General features: G+C 33.5%; 1 protein-coding gene across 3 annotated transcripts in view; it reads left to right on the forward strand.

The window, feature by feature from the left end:
- The window catches only part of RSRC1 (arginine and serine rich coiled-coil 1), a 306,716-nt gene that overhangs the window by 237,638 nt on the left and 46,292 nt on the right, over positions 1 to 22,786 (forward strand). For all 3 annotated transcript variants that reach the window (XM_045583635.1, XM_045583636.1, XM_036445565.2), the window contains exon 7: positions 17,769 to 17,837. In XM_045583635.1, the coding sequence (XP_045439591.1) occupies positions 17,769 to 17,837 (69 nt within the window). The remainder of the gene's footprint in view (positions 1 to 17,768; positions 17,838 to 22,786) is intronic.

Consider the following 22,786-nt stretch of genomic DNA (forward strand, 5'->3'; position numbering starts at 1 on the left):
CCAGCAGCCATTGTCCCTCCTTCGTGTACTTTTTTTTCCCCCTTAAAGATCTCCGACTAGAATTTTAATCTTTCTGATAACACTGACAAAGCTATCTGCAGTCTCTTCCTCTAGAGAAGTTTGTTTAATATTTAACTCATTTTGAATTGAGATTAGCTTTCATGGTTTTACCGAACTGAGGCTTTTTGTGATGCTTTTAGGTTAACAATTTCTTCACATACTGTTTCTAGATTTATTGTTATTGTCCATAAAATATGTACTAGCCTATGAGATGGCATATCACATATTTCATAATATCAGGCATTATATCTTTTACATAATTTGCAGTAGTGACTTAAGCCTTAATCTTAGGAATTAAATAAAAACATATTCCTAGAAATAAAACACACACACACACACACACACACACACACACACACACACACAGGAGAGCCTGTGTATATACACTTTGGTTACTTAAAAATAGTTTTTCAAAATAACAATAAAAATCCTGGATAATTATATGCCCAGATGCTACTTCAGAAATTAATTTCATAACTTCTGAAATTATTATATACCTTTATTCTTATGGGTTACATTTAGTCTTCTATGTTCAAATCATGGAAAAAAATATCACAAAAAAATTTGTAGCAATTTAATTTACTATTTAAATTGATGAGCCAAGAACATAGTATTTGACATACGTAATGATGTGTTTGGTGACTATTAAATAGGTTTTAGATAAATTAGCTTATTTAACACAGGAATTCTACATGTTTTTCCATGTGTTAAAATACCCTCTTTAATTATTAGTCATCGGTGTTCATACTGTTTTGTGAAATTAGTTTCAACTAGAAATTGTGTTATTATTGAAACCTTTATGAGTCTTCAGGTTAACTGTAGAGAAAGTTTAAAGGAGACATTTTAATGTCACAGATAAAATGACGCTAAAACAGATACTGCAGGATAGTGCTTCTCAGGCTTTCTTATGCTGAGACATGCAAAAGGGCTCTGTCTGGTTGGCACATGAAGTTGGGCTGATGAGGCCACTCTTGTCCAGAGGCTAGCAAACTGCATCCACCTCAAACCCTGCCTGGCTGCCCTGAGGGCTAAAAGGATCGATATTTCAGCACATCTGTAACTTATCTGTGCCCCCAACAACTGGGAAGCTCTGAATGTGTCACACGTAAGCACTGCATTTGTAAAACTTAGATTGTTAATAGTAGTTTGAAACTTAAATTGTCTAAAAATCTATCTAAATATTGAAAAGAGATTTTAAAAATTACCCTGTCCCAGTGAGAACAAATATATCTCTAATTATAGTGTTGCTAGCTGGATTAATGATCTTAACCTTATTGTCTACCTATGGCTGGCTTTAATACCTGTTAAGATTAACTATTTAGATTTAATATTTGATTTGACCCTATTTAAGCAGGATATACTTTGTTTAAATTTTATTCCTAGAAAAAATATTAAATAAAACTATCTTCTGGCTTAAGTATTATCACTCATTCTTAGCGTGCCTAGAATGATTTCTCAGAAACTTCAAAGGACTTAAAATGAATCAAATCCAACTCTTAGGAGCCTGGGAAACTGCAGCCCAGGTCACAGATTCGATCATTGCTAAACTAGAACTAGAATCCATTCCTCCTGGCCCCTGGATTGTTCCCTTTCAGCTCTACTCCGGGGTCCTTAAAAATCTCAATGTGAGAACTTTTAGACTACTATGTACTATAAAATTACATATTATAGGTTCACAATTATGAGAAGTAATTTGCAGTTTTCACTCTTAAGCTATTCATAGGTTTTAATAAAGTAGTTCCATTTGATTTACTTTTTTTATTTATTTACTTTTTGTTTGTTTGTTTTACAAGGTGCCTTCCCTAGAAGCCTGGCTGACACAGTTCTAATGTTCAAAATAGCCAACGGAAAAATTAAAAATAACCTATTATGCTAAAGTTTCCTTCCTGCTAAAAATTATTTTGTTGTAATAAAGGAGTTAAATTCCAGTATAAGTAGTTAAAACTTTTCTAGCTTAGGTACGAATTCTACAAAACACTGATGTTGAATACTTTGTACTCTGTCATTCCATTTAACATTCCAACAGACTGTAGGAGAAACAGAAAGATAAATTATTCTTGGTGCGCCACCTAGTGAAATTTGGGTGCGGTAGTGCATTTAATTTGCAGTAGGCTGCACATTCAACTCCCATTTGTTATGTCTGTAATTTTGCCGAAAAGAAGTTCACAAAGGAAGAGAATCCAAAAATCTACATCCACAAAGGTTGATTTATTCCTCATATTTTGGTTTACAAAAATTTCAAGACAAATATTATTAGCAAAAATATAAATACTTTGTTGACTTAATCTCTGAAGGCATTGCCTTGAACAAAACACAGTAATTGGTAAAGTTTTTAAAATTATTCTCGTCCAGCTTAAATCTAATATTTTTAAAGATTAAATTTTCTAGAGAAAAGTTTCAAACACTGAAAATAGATGGTATGAAATCAGACTGAAGATTTTGTATAAAGCATTTTAAATATCTCAAGTTATTTAGCCTTTTATGATAAAACATATTGATGTTTTTCTTTAATGAGATTGTGTTTATCATAAATCAAAAAAATTTTTCAAAATAATTTGTGCACATGTGCATTTGAAAAGAAAATTGTTTCCTTATAAAAATGTTGGGTCTACTGATTTGTAGTATGTAATAAAACTATGTTGAAGAAACTATTTTTAAAATTTGTGTTTTAAGTGTCTTGCATAGTTTATATAGGAGTTTTTTTTGTTACACTACATAAGCATTTATCTCCTTCACTTGTAGGTGTTAATTTTTAATAATATCAGATTTCAAAATGCTAACACATGGTAAGATAAAAATAATGTCATAGTTTTGTTTATATAATATTAAATTTGTATTGTAAAAAATCAGGGAAAAACCTTCATTCAAATGGGAGAAAAATGTTTCCTATATATCTAAATTTGTTGTGTACAAGGAAGAGTATAGGACTGTTGGTGGCTATATCTATAGTTCCGAAGGTTTCTATTTGATTTGCCACTTATTACTATGAATATTCAAATTTATAATAATTAATCTTAAATCTGTTATACAGAGAAATTCTAAAGTATAAGTCAGAATATTATATCATATCCTAAATGTATTTTTTGGTAAGAGAAGGGTTTACCCTTAAAAATTTGTAAATAGGCATATTTATATATGTGTGCCAACATAAATAAACATACATCAAATTAATATCTTAAAATTAGAAGTTTTGAGGAGCTATACCAAATTTTCTATTTGGAATATTAATATTCATATGTCTAGAATAGAATGTGCTAATTAATGTAATTTTCTGAATACTGATAAATCTCACGATATCCTTTTTGTCATGGATGTTTCTAAAATATTTAAGTAACATGAACAGAATTAAATATTTAATCTATGACTGTACCTCATTATTTTACATGTTAATTTTCAGCTTAACTCAATGAACAGTTATTTAGGAGCTAATGAACCATGTGTGATACTACACTGTAGTAAAGCCAGTGAGATTTCTGACCTCAAAGAGTTGACACTCTAGTGTGGAAGAAAGTTTTGTGTCCAACTGGCTTTACAAGCAAACATAGGCCTCTCAAACCTAAGAAGATGAATTTGTGCTGACTAGGATAACAGGCTAACTTAGCTGCTAATGCATCATGGAAGTGGTGACATCACAGTTGAATAGTTTGTAGTTCATACTATTATGAATGTAGATAGAGCAAATGGAAATACAGAGCTAAATTTCTAAGTGAGACAGAGCATATCCAGGGACTTAAAAATATGTATTCCCTTAGTTTAAAATAAGTCCATTTTATATTCCATCCAATTTCCCAGAAATATCAGAAACCACATTACATATGCTTAGCGCATATTTCTCCAAATAAAATTTTGTTACAAGGAAAGGATTCACTATTAAAATTTTGTAAATAGGCCCTAGCTGGTTTGGCTCAGTGGATAGAGTGTCAGCCTATGGACTGAAGGGTCCCAGATTCGATTCCAGCCAAGGGCACATGCCTAGGTTGCGGGCTCAATTTTCAGTGGGGGCGTGCAGGAGACAGCAGATCAATGATTCTCTCATCATTGATGTTTCTATTTCTCCCTCCCTCTCTGAAATCAATAAAATAATATATTAAAATGAGTAAATAAATTAATTAAAATGTTGTAAATAGGTTAAAAATATAAATTATATCATAAAGAGTAGAGATACATGTAGTTTTATGCTATTAACTACTCTAGGCAAATACTAATAGCAATAAGAATCTACATATATAAAAGCCTAAGCAACCAACCGACCAATCAACCGATCACTATGACGTGTACTGACCACCAGGGGACAGACACTCAATGCAGGAGCTGGCCCCTAGTGGTCAGTGCACTCTCACAGCCAACCTCCCCTGGCCAGCCAACCTTCCGCGATCCCTCCCTCCATCCCGCAGGCCTGATCAACCCCCAGGACTGGGTGAGTCGGACCCCCCATGCACGAATTCGAGCCTCTAGTCTAGTGTATAGATAATATTTTGCATTTTACATAAATGTAATATCTAACTCATATATGATACTATAGGATATGTTCTGTTCTGAGAGCTTGGCATATATTAACTTATTTAATCCTTATATCAATCTGATGCCTTGTGATGGAGGTATTATTATCAATAGTGTTTTCAGTTGAATTGACTGAGACAGAGAAGTTAATTAATATAATTGCCTTAGGTCCAATGCTAGAAATGGGTTAAACCAAGATTCAAACCCAGGTATCCTGGCTTCAGAATCCATACCTTTAACTTCTCTGCTGTAATAACTCAGTAATTCATTTTGTCCTGATTACAAGCATTTTATTAATAGCTAATGCTATAGAAGATATCACACTCCAATAAGTGTCTTCCATTTCTTTCATATATCCAAAACTTTTGGATGGGGATCTGATAGAATATATTATTATACCAAATTTCCAGATTAGTGTATAATATGTAACCAGACATCAGTAAAATAAAAGCCATTTTGGTATTTTGAAGCTATAAACGTGTTCAGCTATTATAGATCACTTTCTTACCAGTGTTTTCTTTCCTTTATTGAAATACTAAAAACAGGTTGATAAAGGTTAATGTAATAAGCATTCATTGGCACTGAACTGAGTTTTAAGGATGCAAAGATAAACAAGAAATACACACACACATAAAAATAGAGAAATATGCTAATTAACCAGGACGCCATAACTGGTGGACCTGACAGCAGGAGTTTGCACACACAGCCTCAGGGGCGGGGCAGCAGCGGCCTCCATGTGCCTGCGCTGGGGGAAGGCCTCATAACCAGTGGGCAGCAGCTGCTTCAAGGGCCAGAGAGCGAGGCAGGGCCGGACCAGCGACTCAAGAGTGGGCGGCACCACGAAATTTCGAATCACGCATTGGGCTCTTAGTATTAAATAAATAATTACAATATAATATGGTTAATGCCAAAATAGAGAAACTATAAGAGTGACTGTCTAAAGTTAGGATGGAATTTTCATAAAATATGGCATTTAAAGAGTGAGCAAAGCCTTCCAAATCTAGGGTACAATAAAAGCACAGAATTGTGAGAGTGGTGTACTTACTAAACTGAAATAAGTTCTTAAGTGTTAAGACTATGCGGTGAAGTAATAGTGGGAAATGTGGGTTGGGGCCAGTTGGTGAAGGATCTTGTTGGTCATGCTAAAGAAAATGAGGTTTTCCTTTTTTTTAAAAAAAATCTTAGGAAAATGAGGTTTTTCTGACCATTTTTTGAGAGCTCTTTTTGAGGAAGATAATGAATTGCACTGAGCCCACATCACAAAAGTAATACTGTTCCAAAGTTAAGTACCTCTCAGAAGAGCAGCCTAGATATCTTTGCTTAGTCCAGTCCTCAGGGGAAATCTTACAGACAAGGAGAAAGAAGTGGTCCAAGAGTGCCTTCACTAAACCAACCAAAATTATCCGACTTTAAGTTTTATTCATTAAACTGTTCTCTATAAATCTCTACGTTTCTGTGCTCCTCGAATTTGGTTTCTGGAGAATATGTTTATTTCTTGGCTTTTGGGCAATTTTCATTGCGTCATGTATTTATTGAGCATCTACTCTATAGCAATTGTATCGAGTGCTGGGGTTAAAGTGATGAACTGAAAAAATCAATAAAATATATTTTAAAAAATAAATAAATAAAATAAAGTGATGAACTGGAGAGACAGTGTCCATTAAAAATATTTTTAAAGATCCATAATCTTATTTTGACAGAATAAAAAGACACTTTTATTACATATCCGCCACATGCAATCCTTTTATATCTTGCCTAAAAAGAAGAGAAAGATTAGCAGTATTATCTGCATTTTGCAATTGAGGTTACTCAAGCATATCTTCAAATTTACTTAATTAGGACATTTGTTTAATCGGCATAAGAATGTGGCTTCTTGAACCCTAATTCAGCATACCCTTCCCTGGGATGCCTCGGTTGTTTGGTAAGAATATATTTTCCTTTTATAGATCATTTTGATTTGTTTTATTCCTTATGTTTTCTTCATTAAACTGTTTAGTACCTTCTCTAGAGTATACTGTATCAGTATCTGATTTACATCAGTTTTTTGTATCTGATTTGTGTGCATCTGATTACACAATCCCAAAACATATGAAGCAAATATTGACACAATTGCAAGAGTAAACTTTGAATCCTGCCACCATAATGCGAGATGAATTAAACAAAACAACAAGCCAACAGATTTGCTGTGGTGCACACATGTAAGATCCTGAATTCAAGATTTAGGGAATATATATTCTTTTCAAGTGCTGATTAAACATTTACAAATTTGACCATAATTGGTTAACAAAGCATACCTAAGCATATCAAAAGTTATCATACACACTATATTCTTTGACCAGAATGAAATTAAATTAGACCTCAGTGTAAATAAAGAACACCAAATGACTTGCAAATTTTAAAACATACATCTAAGTGACTTATGGATACACACACACACACACACACACACACACAAATTACATTGGGATAAAATGAATTTATAATTCTATGTTTCTAAATAAAAATTATGTCGAGATTTAAAATTGCACAATCTAGACCCTCATGGGGCCAGGAATCTGTAACAGGCTTTCCATGTGATGCTTATATATGCTGAAATTTGACAACCATCACCTTAAAGGTATAGTAACTTAACCTACTTGAAATTAATTAGCAACAAAATAGAGATTGTAAAATATTGGTGGTGATTAACACCTAGGACTTGAAAATCACTAGTAGATTTTCTGCAGAATTTATGGGTAGTGGGTTCCAGTTTTGAGGACAAATTCTCATCATATAGCTTGATAGAGTGACTGTAATGAAGATCTTCATTATATTATTTTCTTTGATTCTGCCTTCATACTGTGAATTATTGTTTCAAAACTGCCATATAGAATTTAAATATATGCATTTCTTCTGATATATTTACTTTGTGTTGCCTATAAAATATGCAAATATGTAGGTATAAATGTCTTTTTAATCGTCAATATAACTTAAAGGATACTTAAAACACATTTTATATATAGTATGCTGTATTAATGAAATACATGGACTTGCTAATAAAAATTTGCCTATAATAGCAAGACACATTTTTTAAATTTCTTGCATAGATCTTGAATTTCTTACATGGGATGGGGGGGCCGCAAAGTCATTTTAAAGTTGTTCTTATGGAAAACAACACAATAATTAATAAAAAATAATACAAGTAATCTGAGTTTCACTTACTCACATTTTTTTCTCCATCCTGTATTTCTTACCTTTCTTATTCACTTCTAATCCAAGAAAGTTCTGGTTTACTATTTCTGTGATATTCAACTTGTTTGTATTCAGTTATTTTTGTTTGGGACTGAATTCTGAGCATTGGTGTAGATCATAGCTGTAATTCTTAATGGATACCATTTTTTTCCCCTTATCTCCTCCACCTTAAGCTGTCACTGCTATTGTTTAATTCAACTATCATATGAGAGAAAAGAACATGCCTTTTCATTCATAGGCTGGTGAAAGGCCATACATTGGTCCACTTTACAGTTCACCGCGGAGAGTAAATGCAACAGTTTCATTGTGTGCCTAATTTTCACAGATCTGGAGGAGTAAAAATCTCAAAGATCATTCCAAAACCAGGTCACACTTCCAGGGTGCTTCAAGTTGTTATCTAACAAGCTGGCATTATTAATTTTGAATTGTATTAGCATAGTAGGGGTATTCCAGTTACAGCTTCCTCTATCAGAATCTGGTATATAAAAGGTGCATTTAAAATATACCTTTAACAGGATTAAATCAGTACATGGCATAAAGCTCCTTTGGGGAAAATTTGTGGACTCAGCAGTGGAAGTCTGCATTTTCTCAGAGGTGTTAGCATTTTTAGTGTAGAGATGTATGTATTAAAGCACTGCAATCCAGCTATTGGCCTCAGACTTAAATGATGGGTCTCTCAAGTTGAGGCAACCAAAATCATGGCATGACTTAAATACAGAGCATTTTGTATTCCTGGAAAAAAACACACACAAAAACCACTTTAGAGTATTTATCAAGAGCATGGCAATTTCACACCAAATTATTTGTTTTCATGCTTATTTTACAATAGCATTTCATACATGACCTTTCTGACTTAATAATTAAACTTTGACTAAAAAAAGGATAAATTATCTTTCATTTAAAAGCACTAGTAGAATTAGATTTTTATACAAGTTATTTCCACACTGTTTTAAAAAAAGACATTATAGTGTAATGAAAAGCATATACATATATGTTATAATTTTTGACTCACCCATTTATTAGGTATTTAACCTTGAGCAAATTATTAAGCCTCTATGAAATTTTTAAATATTATATGAAATAGCTCTATCTTAAAATACTTAGCACAGTGACTGGCACATGTAGGTTTGCTTAAGTTTTCATTTCCCTATAGGAATTAAAACCATGAAAACAAAGATATAAATAAAAATAAATAATTTTTTTTTTAAACCCACCCTGCCGAAGCCGGTTTGGCTCAGTGGATAGAGCGTCAGCCTGTGGACTGAAGGGTCCCTGGTTCGATTCCGGTCAAGGGCATGTACCTTGATTGCGGACACATCCCCAGTGGGGGGTGTGCAAGAGGCAGCTGATTGATGATTCTCTCTCATCGATGTTTCTAGCTCTCTATTCCTCTCTGTAAAAAAAAAAGCAATAAGATATATATTTTTTTTAAAACCACCCTTTGAAATATAAGAATATAATGAAAAATAGGGAAACAAATATAGCATAATTTATTTGATAGGGAAAACTATTGCATCTCATCCTTATTTCTGATGTAGTGTAGTCAAACATTGCCATTTCTGGACTTGGTTCTTCTATTTAAAAGAATCACCTACCTTTAGTTACTCATTAAAAATATGTATTGATAGGGTGTTTGGAGTTACTATAAAGAATAAGCATTACAAATCACTTAGTAGAGTCTAGGGCATGATTCATTTCAAAGGGTGTAATTCTGTAGCTCCAAACCTCAGAGTTTTTCTGAAATGCTGAAACATCTTTCTTGGAATGGGGGTTATAATGGTGGCCAACTGACTTCAAACTGACATCCAGTTGATGGATGTGCAATAAGTGAAAGGAACACAGAATGATGAAGTTATTTTTATTTTCCTTATCAGCATTCTGTAAAAAGGAGGGGGGGAAATCTAGTACTGCTTTTCATTGAGACTAGATATCACAGCAGTTCTGTATCTCCATGTCATTATTATTGGATTGTTTTTCCATTGTTTTCAACTTTCCTTCTTAGATTTTAGCAAATGACATCCTAATTACTGTGGCTAAGCAGTTTATTCATGTTACAGAATAGGAAGCTGGGTAAGCATCAGGCATCAACATAAATGGAGAAGAGAAATATAAGCTTGGTCAGAAGGCTACATACAGCACTTTATTTAAAAACAAAACAAACAAAAAAAAACTATTTCCTCTCTACTTCTTCATCTTAAATGGTGATTAGACCTATTTGATTCCTTTCTTGTCATCGGAATCCTCATGGAATCCAGCAGGAGCACTGGGAATAAAAATGTCTATTCAAGTGAAGAGCATTAGGATAGTCTGCGTACAGCTGCATTAGATTAGAATGTCTGCTGGCATACTCGTGTGTCAGTCAGCAGTGACATTGATCACCACAGCTTTTCTAATACTGGTAAATGACAGAAAACTTTCCAGCAGAATAAAAAGAAAGGGCACATAAAATAAATCCTTGCAAGTTTGGATAATCTTTAGGCCTACTTTGGGGAAATAAAAATTAAGAGAAAATCTGGATGATATGACATAGGCTATAGTGAAAGAAAAAGCTATTATTTTGAGAACTGCTACAGAGCATATAAAAGGGAAGTTTATGTAAAAGCAAACAAAGCAAATTATTTAATATGTTTCAAATATTTATACTCCCCTATTGGTACTAAAAAAAAAAAAAGTAGGAAATAATTAAAAGATACCATATGGAGTTGGGCAAAGGGGTGGGTGTGGATGTGGGACATCTGTAATAGTGTCAACAAACAACCAATGAATGCATAAATAAGTGGCAACAAAGTGATGTTTCTCTATCTCTTCTGAAATCAATTAAATAATTTTTTTTAATAATTTAAAGAAAAAATAACATCACTTTGTGGTTTTCCATTTGTCATTCTCACTAAATCTACAATTTTCAACAAATGCACCATTTATTACTACTAGTATTAATTTGCAGAAATAAATGTAAATAATCTTAAGAGTTATATATATAACTTAAAGCATGAAATGCTACAAAAATGTTTCTAGGCTTCACAACAATTGTGCTTTGGACGTGTTATAGTTCTCTTCAGATATCCAAGTGGGAATATTTCTTTTTAAAGAAAAAAAATTCAAATGATGAAATATCTTTATATCTCTTAGATAGGGAGAATATTAAAATAAGTTGGTGAAAGCATTAAACTAGATTAAAATTTCTCAAAGTGTATTCTTTCTTTATATTACAGGAAAAGACTGGTTCATTAGAAAATGAGAGGTTGGCTGTGGGAGCACACTGACCACCAGGGGGAAACTCCTGCATTGAACGTCTTCCCCTGATGGTCAGTGTGTGTCATAGCAACCGGTCATTTGGTTGCTTAGGCTTTTTATCTATAGACTATTTTTACTCACACCCACTTTTTTTAAAAGCGTATGGCAACATTTAAACTGAATAAACATGTGTCACTCATGTAGGAAAGAGTAAAATATCAGAAAATTTTCACAAATGTATTTTGATGTCAATAACCCAATAAAGTCCACACATATGTGAAGGCAGGATGGGCAGGGCTGGATACAATACTAGTGTTCTGATTACAAATCTTCCTGCTTTACAGTCATTGCTTAAAATATTTTGACACAGTAATGCCTGTGAAATATCCAAGTATCTTGATCACTTTCTTAGTGTTAATGTGAAAAACACTGTTATTGTTATAAACTGAAATAAGGAGAAATACACATTTTTCTAGATGGTTCTGCATTTATATTAGAGCATTGTAAAACTTTAATATCTCAAGAGAATTATTTTCTTAACTTTTTAGTTTTAATATTAGAGTATTATATATATATATATATATATATATATATAATAAAGAAGTAATATAATAAAGAGGACACCTGTTGGATTGGGTAAAAATTTCTGCACATGGGCAAGTAAATTGGGACTTTTCCATTCAGATTTCCTGTTCGCTTCCTATGAATTTACATATGTGCTCATGTACTTTGTTTTATTTTCTTTAGCAAATGGGATCATGCTGTATATTGTTATTCAACCTGGGTGTGTGTTTTTTTACTTAATATTTGTGATGAAGATATTCAATATTATCAAGATATACAAGTCTATCTCATTCTTTAATGGCTTTATAGTATTTTACAATATTTTTTTAGACAGATGTTGGAACATATGGATCTTTCTTTTTGCTTCTAACTCAGTGGCCTTGAAAAAGTTATTTTACTTTTGTGCTGCAGTTTCCTCATCTATAAAAATGGGGAATAGACCCAACGTGAGAATTAAGTGAATAAAACACACATGCACAAACACAAAGGCATATATAGTAAGACTTCAGTAAATGTTAACTTTAATGGTGATGATGGTGATGATGACGATCTTGTATCTTAACTTTTCTGCTGTATGTGAATCTCATAGTTCTTTTTCACTATATTCAGAGAAAATTCCTTGATAGGATGTTCTAACACACGCATTTAGTATTCGGCTCTATTTCTCCTGCTCTTCAGTTCTTTTATGGAATTCTGTACTGATGATTGCAATTTAATTTTCAAGGTGCAATAATATCTTCTTAAATCACTTTAAAGGCATTTATACTGAGTCAAAAAAAATCTGTTTGCCTTATTGACTTTCATTCCTCTGCTTTGTTATTCTAATCTAGAGTGTTATTGTTTGTGTTTTTATTTTGTCTCTCATAGGGTTGGTTTTTCTTGAATGTCTGATAACTCTAAATTGGCTGTTCATTTTTATACTTGATGGTCCCTGTATTTCTTGTCTCCTGACACGATCAATCGAACTGCCATTTCAGCTCATTATACCCAGTTCGATTGATCGTGTCGGGAGACAAGGTGTGTTGCTAGTAAGGACACATTAGTACCCTGTTTCCCAAAAAATAAGACAGTGTCTTATATTAATTTTAGCTCCCAAAGATGCGCTAGGTCTTATTTTCAGGGGATGTCTTATTTTTCCTTGAAGAAGAATACGGTACACATTTATTGTTAAATGAAAATAAAGGAAATTTATTACCTCTAAACGGTATGGTAGTATAGTAGTTGTCAACACAAACCAGACAAACTGTGAATCCTACAGTATCAAGAATTTATTCATTTATTCAATGACAATCATGTCATCATCTTCTGGAACATCATCATAACAGTCCAATTCCTGAATTTCCTGGTGAATTTCTTGTGAAATTAATTTTCATTCTGAGACAGAGCCTGGGGGGGGGAGTCTTATTTTCAGGGGATGCCTTATATTCACTCAGAAGGAAACCTGTAAGTAGGTCTTATTTTCGGAGGATGTCTTATTTTCAGGGAAACACGTAGCTTGTCAGCCCTTTAGGCATTTGTAGTGACCAGCCCTCGCCTCGCTTGGTTTAGTACCTCCTACATGCACTGCTTTAACCTGTGTTAAAGGTTCAAGTAATAGCTGTACCCTATTTATCCTGCCAGGGAGGTGCCATTGTTCAGCTGCTCCATTCATAATTCCCTATTTAACATTTGCCCCAGGCAGGCCTACCTCCTGTGCTTGGTTTCTACTGACTGAAATTAAACTGCCCTTGGAGTTTCTCCCATTTCTGTGTATGTCTTCCGAATATGATTGGGCTGTGATTTCCTCTAACCATTTTTCCATAGATTTGAACCTGTCTGCTTGCTATTTTTTAAGAATTCTTCAACATTTCTGGTCTATTCAAGTTGGTACAATTTTAGAGGTTGGGCTACATATGGAAAAGATCTTCCAGGTGAGATTTCCACAGAGGAGAAAAGTTAAACACTTATTAAAAGATTTTCTCTGAGAATATTAATATAGTCCTTTCTGGAAGTAGGGGATGTATTGAATAACTTGTCGGTCTTTTTTTTCTTTTTCTTTCTTTCCAACTCTTGACTTACTTATTTTTTCTCATAGGGCATGTAAAGTTCTTCCACAAATTATTTAAAATCTGACTTAAGCAAACAGCCACAGTAATCTAAAAAGTGGAATTTTTAAGTAAAGTCAGTAAAGATGGGAATAAGTTCTCATAATATGCCCTTGACGCTACATACTGAATAATCCCCTACTTCACTCACATCACCTCTACAGCTGGTCTAGTCTCCGACATTCAAATGGAATGGCCATAGGGGGCTCCTTTTCTGAAAGGAGACTTCACTTTAGAAGGAACAACATAATATTGTATTTGTGTTAACTTTCCAAGTCCTTTTTATTCACTTATTTAGGAAATATTTATTGAGCACTTACTGTTAACCCCCAAATTTCAGCATCTTAAAACAAAAAAATATATATGTGTGTAAGACAAGTTATCAGGAAAGCATTTCTGCTCCTTGTAGAAATTCAGTGACCCAGATTTATTTTATCTTGTGGTTCACCATCCGTAGGTCCTCTGTTCAGCCAATGAATGAGGAAAGAAAATGAGGAATACATGGGAGTTTTTTATAAGCCAGGTATGAAAACATGATACACATCACATATGTTCCCATTCCATTGGATTGAACTCAGTAAACGGCCACACTTAATTTCAAGGAGATAAGAACATGTAGTCTGGCTAAACACTCATGAAAACGAGAATGCTAACAATTTCTGTCACTTATGTGCTCAGCTCTCTAGGATTTGGATATTTCTGTAATGAAGAAATAAAGTATAAACATTTCATAAGGAAGGTATTGAAGTTTCTAAGAAGCAAGGAGGGAGCAGTCAGAGCCACTTGGAGACAAAGGGCATTGATCAGCGAAGGTTTCAAAGGAGAGCGCACCATTTAAACGAACTTTCTGGTGACATTTTCTCAGTGAAAAGGTGAGGTAGGGACCCCAGTAAGAACAAAGGCATAATAATACAAACCAAAGGCAGTATGGCCCAGCCAGGCCATGTGTCCTTGAAGTAATGAAAGAAGGGTGGTGAGTAGTGAAGCTGGAAGTTACATTGAAGTCAGGCTGAGAGGGGCTGTAAATGGTATCTAAAGAGTTTGGGTTTGATAAAGATGTGGCTGGTTAGCTGTTGTTTTTTTAAAGGAGAGTCGGTAACAAGATAAAATGGAGGTAACTGTTAAATTTAGCTATTGCATATTCGATAGTTTTTAGGGCCTCTAGCAAAAGCTGTGAGGACAAAATCTATCGGAATCGAGAAGAGGCAGCAACTTGGTTGAAAGAAGAGTTAATTGTGAACCTTGAATGTATTTATAGTCTAAGCATAGACAAGATTGAGTTAATCTTAAGAGGCAGAAAGAACCCTAAAGGAAATGGAAAGGAATAGATTCTAAAGTACAGGGGAATGGATTTACTTTCCATTCAAGGCAAAAAAGAAGTAAAGACTAGTTAAAATATAGAGGTGAATGGGGGTGAGTCTGAGGAAAAAGTAAGTGCCTTAGTGGAGCTGGTATGAGGTTATTGGCACTTGTATAGCAAAAAAAAAACAACATTGTAATTTGTAGGAAATGAGCACGTAAACCAACCAGGGATACTGACTAAGGAAGAACAACAAGGAAGGATCCATGTTAATTTCCAAATCATTGGTAAAACCAGTAACATTAGTATACCATATTGTAGGCTGCCTCTGCAGCAAAAATTGGAAAAATTGGTCAGATGTATTGGTAACAGATTGGCAAAACAACAAAGGAGTCAGGAAAATAAGGGTGGTATGAGTATGGAATTCAAATGGTTGCCTTGGGCTAGGGAAAGAAGCAAATCCCAGAGGGTACTATTAGCCTGGGGGTGGATGGGGTGGGTTGGGAGAGCCAAGGGGACAGAGTTGTGAACAAGGTTAGTGGAAGATGTAAGTACTTTTGGTAAATGTAAAATCCAAAGGTTATGATCAGGAATCATAAAAAATAAAAATAGGTCTTACCATTTTAGTATTTTTTTTTGGTTCATCTAATGAGATTTAGTATCATCATTTATAAAATGGGATTGCTGCCTTTTAGAGAATATTTTTTAAATTACGATAAACTAAATCATGTATGAATGATCATACATTTGTCCCTAATCCCATTTAAATAATAATATAATAAAGCAGACACAAAGAAAAAAAATGTTTCTTCCCCAGTCCCTTAATAATCAATGAGTTTATCCTAATGTCTCTATTTGAATAAGTTAATTTTCCTCAACTGAATTTATTTATATTCTTTGTAGAAAACACACTGATTATTAATAAAATTCTCAAATGTGTGCTTTTTAAATTAATTAGCTGTGCAATTTTGATATAAGTCAAAGTTTTTTATATAAACATACACATATGCACAATCTTGAGAATCTTGATTGACAGCATAAAGTTCAATTACATAAAATATTTAACCACAGCACAAGAGCCATTTGCAGTTTTAAAAAAACATCTAAAACAATATTCCAATGAATTGTCCATGTATAACAACAAATCAGTAAGAGAGGACAAACCGGCATAGTGAAATAGATAAATCAGATTTAGGCAGGGTAGTTTATTGAATTTAAATTGTGCCCAGTTGGCCCAAGAGCTATATATAAGCAATCCATCTTACATTGTTAATGGAGGTTCTTGAAATCCACCTGATGTTTGCATTATTAAATTTCAGTTTAATGAGCTCCGCTAATACATATTGAAGATGGTTGTAAGGAGTAGAATGTGAATCTGAGCGGGATAATTTGAAAGAAACATAAGCTGAGCATTTTACATGACTCAAGGGGTATATCTACAATTACACATATAACCAAAATTGAATTTAAATGGAATTTCTATTATCCTTGTCCTTCTACTAGGGAGAATAAAGTGTAAATGAAGTAAAAGTCTTTAGAGTTACTGGTGGTTTGTTTTTATTATCTAATTTAATAGATTCTTGCAGTGATACAGAGTGGCATAAAAGTTTTAATATTTCATGACTTTAAATGCAGCCTAAGTATGTATTAAAGCTTGTAAATGGAAACAGATGTCTGTGTAATTGGATATAGCACTTCACAACACCATTATATAAGTTTTATATTTTAAGAAAGTGTCGATATTAATGGTGAAGAAAAATAAACTTGGAAGAAAAATAGGTATGTATGTGATGTGTATTTTCTTTAAATTCCCCTTTTAAGCCAGGTTTTATACTTCTGAAGGATTTGTTGATTTTTACATAGGAAAAAGATATGCAGCAGAAACTGAAGAGCAAGTGTGTTTATTTTTTAAATCACAGTTTACATTACTGTTATTATTATAATAAAGGCTTATCCAAAGTTTAATGCTGGCACAGTTTGATTCTTTTTCTTTTGACAAGGCAATACTTTTTTAACTTAATATTTCATCAACTATAATGCTATTAGAGACTTATTTTCACTTAGTTCACTCATCAGGCAGTGAGACGGCAATAAAGGAGAATCGCTCCTTTGAGACGTTAATGCTTTGGAATAAATGATGTGCTAGAACAGAAATTTAATTAATTTACAGAGTATATTGATAGTCCCTTGTTACTGTGCTGTATATTTTTAATCTTCTTTAACATCTGTAGTAAAGTGTTTGAAAACCCCTGCAGTTGAGCAACTAGTAGATAATTAAGTAATAAGGGAAGAGGCTTCTAGAGGGAAAAAGATTCTTTTTACCAAATGCTGTCATAACATGAATAAAGAACTGCTACTATGATATGCAATGGGGAAAAAATAATATGCTACCTAATTTGATACTGTTCCAAAGATACTGTAAGCTTCTCATTTAAAATGTGAATTGTAGCTTAAGAACTTTTCTCTGAAGTTTAAACAGATGCACTGTACTGACAAATCAGATGACCAAAAGCTTTCCCCAGTTCATATGCCATTGTTTAAACTCATGCTGCTTAAATTCGTTTGCCTTTTTATACAGAAATTAGCTTGAACTAAGCTTCAAAGTTTCGAAGTAAATATTCTAAAATTCTGAAAAAGTATTGTAAACATTATATTTCAGATTTTCAGCCAGTTTTTTTTTTCTTCTGACAACTTCACAAAAAATATATAAGGAATTTCTTTTCCCTTTCCCCAATATTTTCACTTATGATACAGACATAAAATAAGTGCAGAAATTTTTTTTGTTTTTATTTCAGCAAAAGCTGATGAAGCATTGAGAGCCAAAGAAAGAAATGAAGAAGAAGCAAAGAGAAGAAAGGAGGAAGGTAAAGGCATATGTTCATTTTGTGTTAAAGCATTCATTATAATGAGGGATTGCTACTGGGCATGTTTTTCTTTATTTATTTAAGAACTAGGGGGCCCGGTGCATGAAACTCCTGCACTGAGGAAGGGTCCCTCAGCCCAACCTGCCCCCTCTCACATACTGGGATCCCTCAAGGGATGTCCTGCTGAAGGCTTAGGCCGCAGTCTGGCCTCCCTTTGTGGGAGGTGACTGGGCTGATCAGGGAAGGCGCCAGCCCCATCACCCCACTGCTGCAGCCACTGCCAGTCACCACAGTCACCAAGGTATTTTCATCAACACGGACTCCAGTCCCTTCACCATGAAAAAAATGACAACTTTCTTTAGGCATTTTCAAGATGTGTCTTTCATAGGATATGACATTTCTTTATTTATTTTTTGTATCCTCACCTGAGATTATGTTTCCATTATTTTCCCCCTTTCCTCTGATCTCAGGCTTGGGCAGGGGGCCCTGCCGCCCCTCCAATTGCTGGCTCGGCCTGAGGCTTCAGGCTTGGCCAGGAGGCCCCCCACCCCTCTGATGGCCAGCTCAGAGTGACCTGGGTCTGAGGATGTTCCCAGGACCCAGGTACGTCTGCAAATTAACCGCCATCTTTGTTGGGTTGATTTGCATACTCACTCTGATAGGCTGTGGGCGTAGCAGAGGTACAATCAGTTTACATGTTTGTCTGTTATTAGGTAAGGTAAAACCATAAAATTTAATGAAATTAGGGGGTACCTTGTGCTACTGCATGAGCCTAAACTATGATACAATATCACACTATATTCAATATCTCGGACACTAATTATTGTTTGTTAACATAAATGTTAGTTTATTAGCATCCTAATATATATTCTGGGGAAACTAGATATAAAGTTATAAAGTAGAGCTGGTGTTGGTTTGTTTCCTTCTGACTTTTATCCTTATACTTAAATTATCAAAACCAGTCATAGAAATGGATCAAACTTATCTGTACATTTTGACGTTTTGCCAGTGATGAAGAAAAGTCCCCATGACAAAAAAACAAACAAACAAAAACCACTTTAAATAAAAAAGCTCTTAAGAGGAAACAATAAACTATGAAATGTCAGAAATAGTCATAGTTCAAATTAAGAAATTCATGTCATAGTTTTTTAGATTAAGTATATGCTTTTAATTATATTGAAACCACCATCCAAAGATATTATGCAAAGAAATCTAACTCATTTTAATCTCCTCTAAACATTTTTATTTCCCCTTTAGTTTGCTGTGACTTATGTAAGTGAAAATGTTGTGTTCTTTACTTCACTTAGGCTTTATAGACAACTGTTCTAAATTACAGTGCTTAAAGCAAGATCCAGGCAAAGCTTTCCCTGTGAGTTAAGTTGATTCACTTGGACTGCAATCATGTCTCTTTACTGGCTAATTAGCAGAGTAACTATTTCCTCTGTGAGCTTTCAAGAAGTTGAAGCCTGATAATGTGTTCTGAATACTGGCTTTGAGTGCCCTTGTCTAAATCTGAAAATTGAAATTTTCACCATAATACATATCTGTCATGTATTATGCCAGAAACATTTTTTAATTCCCAACTTTCACATGTGAGCTGAGAACCAATAGGACCTAAAATGTTGAAGTTAGAATGATTACAAGCAGTATTCCATGAGAGCCATGCCTCCAAAGCAAATCAACAAATCAAAAAAAGGAAGAAGATAGCATAACCAACCTGTGTAGATTTAAGTGGCAGAACTCTACAAATAAGTAGATTCAAACTACATGTGGACTAATTTATATATAAATGTGCAGTGTTCTTACCTTATTTGCCCCGATAAGTCGTAGCTTTATGTTCTTGTTCTGGATCAACTAATTTTATGGTTTAGAAAACAAGTGAATTCCAATGGCAAAAATCCTAAGTATAAAACTCTTCTTTTGGCTTGCTGAGTGTACATTTTGGCACTGTTAATGGAAACAGTCTATCTGATTTTAGTTATGTTTATGGTCACCCATAGTACAAATAGATATACTACTAGATGCAAAATAGTCTAAGAAAATTATAATATTTGAGTGTTCCAATGTTATGTGGTATAATAATCAATGAAACTTACTAATAACATAATAGCCCTTATAAAACACTGTGGTACTGTAAATTACAAGTGTGGTACCTATTACCAAACAACAAAGTGAATATATCTTGCAATAGTTATTAGTTTAATCCCATTAATTCACATCTTAATTGGAGTCATAATCAGTTGGAAAGGGTGGTACTTTGATTATTATTTTGAAATATATATATGAACACATGCCCTAATGAAAGACATGTTTCAAACACTTCAAAATCCCTCATTTATGCGAAGAAATCTAACAAAGTTTTAATGGTGACATTGATATTTCTAATGTTCTCTTTTTTTTTTTTTTTTCTTCATTAAATTGTTTCAACGTAACTATCTTTAAAAGGATATTTTGTTAAGGCTTTCTTAAGTAATTGGAAATACTTGAATGTTGTGTTTTAATTTTTTTGAAAGTATTTTTTCACTTTCACTAAGTCATACAGACCTTGCACTTAGTCTCTGATCTGAGAGTTATTAAAAAAGCACATCCTCCAGTCATAGCTGTTTCAAGTCTGTTATCCTAACTAGTGTGGTCTCTAGGACTATATAGGATTTAGTATCCACAATGCCTAGCACATAGTAGATATTCAGTTCTTGTTTATTACATGAATGAGTAAATGATCAGTTCACTCTTTATTCTTTAAATCCATGCCTACATAAATTATCTTGAGCTTGTAGTTTATCCCAAATAACCTGGTTGAGAGTGTAACCCAACTCTGTTATGTCCCTTTTCTAAGACAGGACCTCACTCGTTTAGTCTGTTTCTAAAAAGAATTACAGCCATTCGAAAAGAAACCAATGAATTTCAAAATATTATCAATGTTTGCTAGTATGGATTTATCAAGTCTTTATCTGAGCTCACTGAATTTTCTGTGCATACAAAAAACATAAGAGAATTAGTTCTATAAATGTTGAAGGAAAATTCTGGTAAAATAACATAATGACAATAATTTTAAAAGATAAAACGTGTTTCATTCAGTAATTTTTCTTTGCTTATACTTTGTAGGTAAAAGAAAAAGTAAATCACTGGTTACATTCTTTGATGTTGTTTACTTTCAACATTTTTTCTTATGGATTGCCTAGAGACTTGAATGTTACCAAGTTGACCTTTCTGAAAATGATTAATGTATAAACTACACTTATTTTCCTTATATAATTAACCTAGCTGCAGTTAAAATCTGAGCTAATCTATATGTTATGTGTATATATTTCTGTATCTGAAAGAATAATAATCATTAATTTCCAATCTATAAGCCACTAGTAATTCACGCTATTATATCATTAATACAGTTCATCTCTTAATTTCTCAGTATGCTAATATACAGCCAGGATTGAAAGCATTGTTAAAATGTAGATAGATGCTATCTTCCCAGCTCGGTTTATCAACTCTCTGTTATCTCAAAAGAGTTTCTATTGTAGTATAGCAAGATATGCCTTTCACATACAACCTATTATGCAACTCTATCTTAGAATGTTCTTAAATCATTATCATAATTATATTTGCAAGTATTGTATCCAAGATCAAAGTCAGGCTACTCACCAAAACTTGTCCAGGGTAACTACTTTGCCTTTTACCCTTTAAATGGTGGGTCCCCATTTAGAGTGCTCTTCATGGCTCTTGTACATCTCAATAGATTGTCCACTTACTGAACATCACCAGTACATTAGAATGGACCCGCTTTCTTGAATCATTTACTCTCTAATTCTTTCCATATTAGCTGTATTATGTAAAGGGTACATTATTTAGTAGTGAAAGCCAACTGAATATTTAAAGTTTAGGTTTATAGTTTCCTTCTTTAAAACTAAGCATTGTTTTCTAATTCTACATTATATTTTAGGAAAAATGAATTATATTAAATCTTTCTTATTCTTTGATCTACTAATTACTTGAGTTCTACTTTCACTTTTTTTCTCTGTATGTGTTTGAAAATGTTTAAACTACATAAAATTAACAATCATTTCAACCCTTTTATTTTTGTATTATAAATGCTTTTGCATAACTGTTTAGATTTTCTGTATTTTATTTTTATATTTAATATTCTATGTATTTAAGCATTCTAATTATGTTTTAAATCCAGTTATAAGCATAGTATTTTTTTGCATTTTAATTTTTAATATGAATTTATATGTGCTATAAGTATAGTAGCTTTTTCATTCTTTCTCCTCTTGTGTTTATTCACAATAGCTCTGCCCATCTGTTAGTTTTCTATTTCAAATATTTTTGTTTCCAAAAATATTAGGCAGCGCATTTGAAATTATCAAGGCAACAGTGGACAGTGATAATAGGAACATAATATGAGATAGTTCAAGTTTCATTTGTTTCCATTGAAATTCATCAATCCTTTTGCCACATCCTATCCACAAGAGGCAAAATAGATTAGCCTTAATTTTATCTTTGTTACTGTTAATCCTTTGGCAAAGGTGAAAGTAAAAGTACCATTAGCTAAAAGGAAAAACAGGTGCCAAGCAATGTTCTAAGTACTTTACATATTTTAACTCTCTTAATCCTCATGAACTCTCTGAGGTTTGTGCTGTTATTATCTCTGTACTATAAGGGAGGATAGGAAACTAAGGCATGTAGTGCTTAATAAATTGTTCTAAGTGGTGAAGCTAATTGGTGGTGAAGCCAGTACCCAAACCCAGGCAGTATGACTCCAATACTCCCCTTCTTTGAACAACCTACACAAATTCACAACCTTTACCATTAGTGTTCACATAAATATGATTCCATTCAGTCTCCTCTATCCTTTGCCTTCCTCTCTGGATCTTGCCCTTTAGCTCCTACACATTGTTTTCTTGTCTGGAGATCTGGGCCCACATTAGGTTGCCTCACTTGGGTTTTGGGGGCAC

This window comes from Pipistrellus kuhlii, unplaced genomic scaffold (genome assembly GCF_014108245.1).
Source record: "Pipistrellus kuhlii isolate mPipKuh1 unplaced genomic scaffold, mPipKuh1.p scaffold_m20_p_2, whole genome shotgun sequence".
Taxonomy (NCBI): domain Eukaryota; kingdom Metazoa; phylum Chordata; class Mammalia; order Chiroptera; family Vespertilionidae; genus Pipistrellus; species Pipistrellus kuhlii.